Raw genomic sequence first — 10,579 nt, 5'->3', positions numbered from 1 at the left:
ATGCCATCTTCCAATGAAACGAGCTCCCTTCCCACCTTTTTCCTACTGCTGGGGATTCCAGGGCTGGAAGCTTATCACATCTGGATTGCCTTCCCATTTTGTATTGTGTATCTAACTGCAGTTGTGGGCAATATCACCATCATGCTTGTGATCAAAACAGAACAGAGCCTTCATCAGCCAATGTTTTACTTCTTGGCCCTTCTATCCTTTATTGACCTAGGACTTTCCACATCTACCATCCCCAAGATGCTGGGCATATTCTGGTTCAACTTCAGGGAAATCAGCTTTGAAGGATGCCTCATACAAATGTTCTTCATCCACACCTACACTGGCATGGAGTCTGTGGTGCTGTTAGCAATGGCCATTGACCGTTTTGTGGCTATCTGTTACCCACTGAGATACACTACCATCCTCACCAACAAGGTGGTGGCCATCATGGCCTCTGTGGTGGTTGGAAGGCCAGTTCTTCTAGTCATTCCTTTCTCCTTCCTCCTTAAAAGACTGCCATTCTGTGGACACTATATCATCCCTCACACCTACTGTGAGCATATGGGCATTGCTCGCCTGGCCTGTGCCAGCATCAGAGTAAACATTATCTATGGTTTATTCACTATTGCTGCCCTCATCTTTGACTTGATCCTCATTGCCCTTTCCTATGTCCAAATATTACGAGCTGTTTTTCGCCTCCCCTCCCGGGATGCACGACTGAAAGCTCTCAGTACTTGTGGCTCCCATGTCTGTGTCATTCTGGCCTTCTATACGCCTGCATTTTTCTCCTTCATGACCCACCGATTTGGACGGAATGTCCCCCGCTACATCCACATCCTTCTGGCCAATCTCTATGTGGTTATCCCACCAGCCCTTAATCCTGTCATTTATGGAGTCAGGACCAAACAAATCCGGGAGCGGGTGCAACGGGTATTTGTTCAGAAAGAATAACCAAGTTCTCAAATTGAGGGAAATGCTGTCCTATCATCATTAACAATGAAAGCAGATCACTTTAACAAACATGGTCACCCTGGGACATGGCAGACAAAACATTCAGGGTAGGAAGGCAATGAAATGAGTTGTGTCTCTCTCACAATACTCCTCTGATTTACCACAGTGATTCATGTACACCTTGCCTGTGCCTTCTTTCATATACCCATTCTATCCAATATCCTCTTTTTATAACTAATAAAGAGTATCATTACTTCTCTCATTGGGTCAAGGGCTAATCGATTTCCTCTTCTATGGTTACATTTTTAGTTTGAGGCAAAGATATTTTCTGTTTTTATTGGGCTCCCTGGCTTTACTCTAATTACTGCTATCACCACTTTAAGGATTTGGGGGGTGGGGTGAAACAGTTTCAGGAATATAACTCTGTGTCATAATCACCTGTTCTCTGTAGCAAAGCATGCTAAGAGCACACTTTTTGGCTAATTGTCATGAATGCTCCAAAATTAGATAGAACATAAATTTCACGCAAAGATTTGATTGTCATGCTAAACCTCATTTAAAAAATCAGTCTCAGAGTCTTCTCAATTCTGGTTCTCAGTCCACTTGAAATGATCCATTCTCATGACTAAAATATAGGAAGCTTCTCAGGTCCAACTTTAGAGAGATGAGAATTCTGTATTCTCTTCCTTCTCAGTATAGTATTTTAAGTCTAATTTATTTCAATGAGTGCTTTGCAACATGTAAGACTGTTATTTTCATTTTTGTCCTAATATTATTAGAACTATTTAAATTATTAGACACTTATTTCTGACTCCTGTCAAGACCCCAGTCAAACTCCAGATCCAGGTATTAGAATCACCCTAAATACTATTCTCTATTATATCTGGGACTACATTTAAGGTCTTTTGTTTTGCATTTAAGGTTCTAAAAAACCTGGCTATTTTGTGATTTCCATTATTCTCATATTTTTCACGTTCAGTTCGCTTTCATGAATTCTATATTCTAGCAACCCTATTTACTATTATTATTCACCTATGACAATTACACTACTGTCTAACTCTGTCTTTGCACTGACTCTGTGTCAGTCCAAGAAAGTTTTCTCTCTCCCATTTCACATCTTGACTACTCCGGTATCTTACTCAGTTCAAATACCACCTTTTGCAGAAGGCTTCCCCAGGCTCCCTGGTTTTATGAGCCTTCCCTTTAATTGTTATTTTCACTCTACTCTGCATGTATGTGGTCTTTCCATATTTATTAATGTTTTGGATGCTCCATTCCTTTGTAAGCCTTTTGAGGGCATGGACTGCTTTTGTTTAGTTTTATGCTTTTTCTCCCTGACTTTTGGCACAGTGCTTGGCACAAAGAGTAAGTCCTTAATAAAAACTTGTTGCTTAATTGAAAGTTACTAATTATTACTACTATTATAATTTCTAATATGATAATTATTATTGTTACTACTATAGCAGGGAATAGACAAATCCCAAAGGAATAGGTAGAAGAGATTCCCTTTCTTTATGTCATTCATCAATATGTACTGTGGTTATACTGTGTGTAAGCATCATGGACTGGTTTGAATCAAAGAAACAAAGATATATTTGATATCCTCAATGAGTTACATAACATACTAGGTGAGTATCCCCTGAAAGAGATATCCACACCTAAATGACACCAGAAGGAAGCCAATGATCACAAATGAACCTCAAAATGCCCTTTGCAAAATTTTCCCTAATTTTATTTAATAAGACTATACCTTTGAGCTTTTGTGGTGGGAGTCCTTTCTTTACTGGCACTTATTTGATGTTTCCTATATTAGCAATCAGCTGCAGGTTATAAAACAAAGGTGGGGGAATATTCCTACATTGGAAACTGAAAATATGTATTTGTGGTCATCTTTTTGGCATTTAGGGGTTACATTGGTATCTATGTGTACATATGTACATGCATATACATATATAGTCACCTGACATTTAAAGATATGCATGTATGTATGGGTATATATTGTATAGTTTTAAAATAAACATATATGCATATATATGTAAACATGTATATAAAATTTTTAAAATGCCAAATAAATGACTCTATCCATATCTATATCTATATCTATGTGTGTATATTTCAGCTTCCAATATAGAAATATTCTCCTAATATTATTTCATAACCTACATAAATACATATGTGTACATACATACATACACATATGTGCATTCATCTGTTAGTATTTAAGGATACCAAGCCCTTAACACTCAAAGGATATGTTGAACTGAGCAACCAATTTCCATCCTTGGTAGCTAGTGCATATATTGTTTTATTGGTGATTTAAAGCTTCACAACAGAGCGGAAACTAATATAGAGAAGTCCAAGTGTTTTATTGAGGTACTAATATTCAGGAAACACACTTTCTTTGACCCATGTCCACAGAACACAAGTACCTCCCTCTCATGGAGTGGCAATTCTTCAAGTCCAATGGCCATCATGTCATCTGACTTGGGGATCTCTACTACAGTGCTTTCCCTTACATGGCAAGCTCAGATGAACCCCTTTCCAATCCCTATTCTCCTCTGACCTCCTTTGGCATTATGTCATTTGTACCTTTATTTTATTATTAACCAACTCCCTTCAATTTTAGATCTCTTTTCACATTCTTTCCTTCTTCGACAGCTTACTAAAATTTAGTTTTCTCTTGAAGATACCATGTCTTTTGCTTCCCTCTCCATGGTTGTCTCTTCCTTTTACATCCTCTGACACAAATCAGGAAGAAGCATTATACTACTTACTCCTTACTGCCACTTTCAGATTCTTAGTACACTAATATCTCCATTATTCAGCCACCGCTTTTCCAAAATTTATCTAGTCTTTTTCAAAATCATCCTATTGCCACTTAAGGTTATCCCATTAACTTTTCCCTTCTCTAATAAATTTAGTAACTAGTACACAATGTCTTTATTAGTATATAGTAGTATTAATTAGGCAATTAGTATTGTCTTTTCAGAATTTTAAACCTCCGCAATGCTTATAACCTCTCTTTGTAATCTTCCTTAATCATACACAAAAGTGTTACACTTTTTACACTTCCGTCCTTAAATTCAGTAACATTTTCCCTCTAGGCTGGAATTCCAAGTTATACCTGCAGCTTTGTACTAGTGTAATCAGCTCAAATCCTTCTGACATTATTGCTGGCCTGGGAAAGGACTTCCGTTGTCTTAATGTATAAATATTTCCCTTTTTTCCTAGGCATTGGTTGATTGTTTCGAGTGTGAGAACTGTGGCCACAAATGATGATGACAGTTTATTAATAAACAAAAATGCTAGTCAGGATAATGGAGTTATTCTAAAAAAGATTATATCTTTTCCCTGACCTAACAAAGGCTCTTGAAGGTAGGTGTTATGGGAGGATATATAATAAGGTCTAGGCAGTTAGGCAGAGTAGTGGATAAAGCACTGGATTTGATGTCAAGAAGACCTGAGCTCAAATGTAGCCTCAGACATGTACTAATTATGTATACCTAGGCAAGTAACAAGTATCTTAACTTCTGCCTACCTCAGTTTCTTCATTTGTAAAGAGGTAATGATAACAGTGCATACCTCCCAGAGGGTTGTGAAGATAAAAAAGAGATATGCTTAAAGGTATTTGAGAACTTTGAAGTCCAATGTGGATATATTCATTATAAAACATCTTATTTATAATATAATTATATATTATTATTTACTGGTGTCTAGGTAAGAAGACCAATGCTCTCTCCCATTGTCATCTGACTTGTATGGTGGTCATTTTTGCTCAATATTGCTTCCTTCATGTTTGTTGCCTCTAGGGAAATTTCATTTCTTCATATCTTAAAGGTTATTCCTCTTATTGATTCTTCCCTTCTAGGCACTAAGTAATGCATTGTGCTATTCAAGTCATTCCCATCTCTCAACAATTCTGCAATGCAGAGATGACAGGTTGTGAGCATAAGAACCAATTGAGGATTTCATAGCTAAGGTTACTAGTTGCATCCTTTCTCCTTACTCTCTGGTGACACATACAATAGCTGCCTACACCCAAGCCTCTGCTCCTCTCTTCTCCAAGTTATATAATTTATCCATAATTCTATCCATATAGTGCTTTCCCCACATGAACACACCTGAAACATGAGTAGGAAATCTCCATTAATAATGAAGACAAGAATGTTTTATCAAATATGTAGGTGACACAAAGCTGGAAGGGAGAGCTAATACAATCAGTAACAATGACTGTCCAAAAAGATCGGGCAGTTAGTTGGCACAGTGGATAGAGTGCCAGGCCTTGAGCTGGGAAGACCTATCTTCCTGGGTTCAAGTCTAGCCTTAGATACTTATTAGCTGTATGACTCTGGGCAAATCACTTAACCCTATTTGCTTTAGTTTCTTCATGTGTAAAATGAGGTAGAGGAGGAAATGATAAACCACTTCATTATTTTTGCCAACAATACCCCAAATGCTATGAAAAAGCCAGACATGACCAAAAAGTGACTAAACAAAAAGAAATCCAAAAATATTGATAGGCTAGTATACTAAGACAAATTTAATAAGATGAAATTCCATTGGGATAAATGTAGTCTTCCTCTTGCATTTAAAAAATGTATTTCATAAGTACAAGATAGGGGGCATGGTTAGATAGCAGTTTGTTTAAAAAAGGTATGGATATTTTACTTGATTCTAAGATCCTTTTAGGTTATTAGTCCCCAAATGACATATTCTCTAGATTTCCCACCATATTAATTATCTTCTTCTGAACATGCTCTAGCTTATCAATGTGTTTCCTATAATGTGCTCAGTAGCAAATAGTGTTACGATGATGTGATGCAACCAAGAAAGAGCATAAAGGAATTGCTTTCTCCCTCACTCTGAACACCGTGTACTTTAATGCACAAATAGTATTAGGTCTTTTGGCTGCTGTGTAACACTGTTGATTCAGATTGAAATTGCAATCCATAAAACATCCAGATCTTTTTCATAAGATATTGTCTACACATTGTTGTTGTCATCATCATCTTTTAGTCATCTTTGACTCTTTTTCCTTCAAACCCTTACCTTTCATCATAGAATCAAAACTGTGTATTGGGTCCAAGGCAGAAGAACAATAAGGGCTAGGCAAAAGAGGTAAAATGACTTGTTCACACACTAGAAAGTGCCTAAGGTCAAGTTTGAACTCAGAATGTTCAGACTCTAGGCCTGTCTCTCAATCCACTGAGCCAACTAGCTGCTTCTTCAAGTCTGACTCTTTGTGATTCCATTGGGAGTTTTCTGGTAAAGATGCTAGAGTGATTTGCCATTTCCTTCTCTAGTTGATTTTACAGATGAGGAAATTAAGGCAAACAGGTGACTTTTCTTGGGTCATAGATCTAGTAAATATCTTTTACAGATTTAAACTTATGAAGATGAGTCTTTTTGACTCCAAGCTTGGCATTCTCTCCATTGTACTGCCTATCTGACCATTGTTTAAACATACCTCCATGCTATATTTGTGAAGAAATTTAACCCAGTTATATAGTCTTACATTTATACCCAATGTAGTTGGTCTTATTCACTTCAACTCATTATTCTAGTCAGGCAAGATATTTCTGAATCCCAACTCTGCTATGTAATGTGTTAGTTAGTTATCTATGCTTTCCTCATAGTTATTTGGAAATATGAAAAGTATGTTATAGGTAAATTGATTGACATTTTTGTACTACGATGATAGTATTGATTTGATTATACTTGCAGACCTAGAAAGCAGCACAGTGGGAGGGAAATAAGGAAAGAATATATCCATATGGTAGATAATGAGAAGATGGCAAGAGAGAATGAAAAAGAGGATTGGAGTTGGTTAGATAACATACTATGTGAAACATTCACCAATCAGGACAGAAGTCCAAAAAGCAAGAGTTTCAGGATAGAAATTGAAAAAATTAATTCCTCTACAACACAATCTCTATAGGTACAGTTGTCCAAAGGGTACAACAAGAGACAGAGTAGATAGTAAGAAGATTGCTTAGGAAAGAATTATTGGCTTGGGGCAACTCAAATCAATTCTCTGGATCTTAATGCTATTATTTGTAAAATAAAAGGGGTTCTTGATTTCAAAGAACAGGAACTGAAATATATATTACATCTCTAGACAGAAATGTGGAGGACTAGAGATATACACTATTTTGTATACTCCTTAGTATAGGGTCTAGGTTCACTGTTCCAGCTCTAATCACTGGCATATTGAATCCTCAAAGCTTGGCTACCTATAGTTGCATCCAGTATTCAAGAGGTAACCCTGAAAATGTTAGCGATATCACAAGACCCAAACTGGTGTATTTTATCCTCAATTGTTAATATCTCTCCAGTATTATATAACCATATAACATCAGTTAGGATTTATAGAAGAGCATTGACATAGAGAGTAGAACAAGAACTTCCCACACTTGGCGCATACTCTATGACCCTAAAGGAGAGTGATTTCAAACTTAAAGAAGCTGCTATGAAATATTCTAGCCAGAGTTCACCTCTGGGTGTGACCTAGCCAATAGATGAGTCATTCCCTTCCTTGTATCAATAGTGCCTTTACTAGACACATTCATTTCTGGGCTGGTTTCTCACTTGACTTGGCTACTGTTGCTATGGATTTTTAGTTGATGAGGGGACCTTTGAAGAATCTTCTGGCTTTTCAAAACTCATAAAGTTAAAGCCTGATCCATTCTATCTAGCACACTTATTCACCTAAGATCAGAATTGAATGCATAGGTAAAAGAGAAAGTGGTGATATGAATCCACAGATATGTGGCAGCTGGTTGTGGAGATAAGATAATGAGCAATAAATAGGTAGAAGCTGAAACTGCTTTCTACATTCATAGCTATTTATTCTGCCTTAGACTTTTAGCAGCTCTTGCCTCCCTCCAAATGAGAAAAGAAGAAGAGAGTTTTCATCAGTTCAAGCCTTTTGTGTGCACACTCAATCCTGATTCAACAGTTACTTAAAATTATTGACATTTTCTCCTCTTTCTTATTTTTAAACAATCAACAAAACAAACACCTGATTTATAGTGTATGCTGACATCTGAAATGTAAATGCTCACACTAGCAATTCAAAAAACATCTCTCTGGTGCTGTTTGACCTTGCTCCAATACAACCCTGGCCCCAGTGTGAGTATAGTAAGTGCATTCAAACTGAGCATAGTTTGTGCTGGATAGGTGATATCTAGTCTTCTTTCTTCTGAACTTTCTCCCAAAGAAACACTCTAAATCTTGACTAAGTGCTCCAAATTAATGTATCCTTTTCTGATTCTTTTTCCTCTCCTCTGCTTCTCCCTCACCTTTAAACTGATTGTTCCACATACATGGAATATGTTGCCTCTTTACCTTAACCTTATGGTGTTTCCTTTTCCTTCAATACATTGAACTACTAGAAGTCTTTCTTTCTTTTTTTAAATTTAAAATCCCTCATCTTCTGTCTTATAATCCATGTGAAGTATCAGTTTCAAGGCAGAAGAGCATTAAGCTTGGCAGTGGGGGTTAAGTGAATTGTCCAGGGTCACACTGCTAGGAAGTGTCTGAAGCCAGATTTGAACCCATGTTCTCTTGACTCCAGGGCTGACTCCCTACCCACTGAGCCACCTAGCTGCCCCTACTAGAAGTCTCTTATGGTTCCCAGTTGCCAGTGTCTTCGTTCCAAAAGTATCTTGTATTTAACTACTTTGTGATTTATATTTATTCACTTTTGTGTTTCATATATCTATTGACTAGTTCATTAGAATAGAAAAGCTCCTTGAGAACAGAGATTATTTCATCCTTTTTATTTACAGATACAAATGATAATATAAAATAGTTCTTAACTGAAAGTAGGTATCTAATGTTTATGGATTGATCAATAATTTTATACACAAATTGGCAATAGATATGGGTGTTAAACTGTTAATCAATTTCAGGTTCAGATTTCTTGGGTGGTTTTAGTTTTGAATAAAACTAAAACTCGATCCCGGATCTGTTTGGTCTTGACCCCATAGATAATGGGGTTGAGCATGGGGGGTACTAATAGGTACATATTGGCCAACAGAATATGGGTGTGGCGGGGAATTTGCTTACTGAAACGATGAGTAAGGAAAGAGAAAAGGGCAGGGATATAGAAAGTAAGAATAACACAGACGTGGGAGCCACAGGTACTGAGGGTTTTTAAGCGGGCTTCTTTAGAAGAGAGGTTGAAGACTGCTCGGAGAATCTGGATGTAAGATAGAGAGATGCATGTTACATCTGTGCCCACAATCAGGATGATGACAGCTAAACTGTAGAGGCTGTTGATGGAGATGTCAGCACAGGCCAATTTCACGACAGCCATGTGTTCACAGTAAGTGTGTGGGACAATATTGGTCCGGCAGTATGGCCACCTCCTCACTAGGAAAGGATGGGGAGTCATGAGTATTAAGCCCCGTAGAAGTGCCACCATGCCTACCTGGACCACCACAGGGTTGGTGAGTATGGATGAGTGTCTCAGTGGGTTGCAGATGGCTACATATCGGTCCAATGCCATGGCTACCAGGAGTCCAGACTCTACTCCAGAGAAAGCATGAATGAAAAACATCTGAGTTAGGCAGGCATGGAAGTTGATCTCATGGTCACTGAACCAGAATAGTCCAAGCATCTTAGGCAGAGTTGATGTTGAGAGGATAAGGTCAGTGATGGCCAGCATGGAGAGGAAGTAGAACATGGGTTCATGGAGAGAGGAATCTGTCTTGATGATGAAGAGGATGCTCACATTTCCCAACAAGGCAACAGCATAAATAGAGCAGAAAGGAATGGAGATCCAGATATGTAAGGCTTCTAACCCAGGGATACCCAGAAGAATAAATGTACTGGGATTATTGAATCCAGTGGAGTTAAAGTCAAACATTGTAGGACCACTGAATATATATATGGTTTCTGTTTATTTTTCTATCCCACACTTGGTCTATACAGGTCAATATGAAGCTTGGTGTGAATACCACTTGCTGCATCTGGAAGGAGAGAATTCTTCATTTTAAACTAACCACTGGAATGTGTATCAACTTTTCAATACCCTACCCTGTGCTTTCATGGATGAAAAATAGAAATGACTGAACTACAACCTCCCTCTCCTGACAAATATCTTCCATTCCAAGCATGCTAATGTTTAGATAGATAAGTCAATGATACATTCTTCTCACAATGTTGACAGTTATTCAGTAACAAGAGATACTTTAAATATCCCATCTGAGATTATATGTCCCTGTCTTGTTTAAGAAATGAAGGCACAACAAATATTTATTAAGTGCCTGCTGGGCAGTGCTAGGGTCTAAAGACACATAAAATATACATTATTTTTGTCTCCTTGGATTCCCTTAAGAAAGAATGTTAGATGCAAATAGATAAGTATAATATAATACTATATGATAAGTGAAATAGATCCTGAAAATACAATCAATCAAATTGACGTTTGAGTTATATTTTTAATAGATAGAAAGCAGAAGAAATGGTATTCTAGGTATTAGGTATCAACTAAAGAAATATAGAAACATCAAAGACCAGGCTACGTTGGGAAGGGAGTACATGATTTAGACTGTCTGATATTTAAAGGAAATATGGCAGAAAAAAATTTACTAAAGTTGGAAAGGCTGAATGATGTCATGTTGTTGTGGATTGT

At 37.4% G+C, this 10,579-nt stretch overlaps 2 protein-coding genes across 2 annotated transcripts; one reads left to right on the top strand and one right to left on the bottom strand.

Annotated features, from left to right (window-relative positions):
* On the top strand, positions 1-939 carry LOC123238715 (olfactory receptor 52E4-like). Its single transcript, XM_044665922.1, has one exon. The coding sequence runs from the start codon at positions 1-3 to the stop codon at positions 937-939; it is 939 nt and encodes a 312-aa protein (XP_044521857.1).
* A 7,915-nt stretch (positions 940-8,854) lies between these two features.
* LOC123241162 (olfactory receptor 52E2-like) lies at positions 8,855-9,811 on the bottom strand. Its single transcript, XM_044668865.1, has one exon. It carries the CDS (start codon positions 9,809-9,811, stop codon positions 8,855-8,857), a length of 957 nt encoding a protein of 318 aa, XP_044524800.1.
* Positions 9,812-10,579: the final 768 nt, after the last annotated feature.

Source organism: Gracilinanus agilis, chromosome 3, assembly GCF_016433145.1.
Source record: "Gracilinanus agilis isolate LMUSP501 chromosome 3, AgileGrace, whole genome shotgun sequence".
In the NCBI taxonomy this organism is placed as follows: domain Eukaryota; kingdom Metazoa; phylum Chordata; class Mammalia; order Didelphimorphia; family Didelphidae; genus Gracilinanus; species Gracilinanus agilis.
This window is presented reverse-complemented; position numbering and strand designations above follow the sequence as displayed.

Excerpts from the sequence above, each read along its gene's own strand:
- LOC123238715 (XM_044665922.1), top strand. The coding sequence starts at position 1 with ATGCCATCTTCCAATGAAACGAGCTCCCTTCCCACCTTTTTCCTACTG.
- LOC123241162 (XM_044668865.1), bottom strand. The coding sequence starts at position 9,811 with ATGTTTGACTTTAACTCCACTGGATTCAATAATCCCAGTACATTTATT.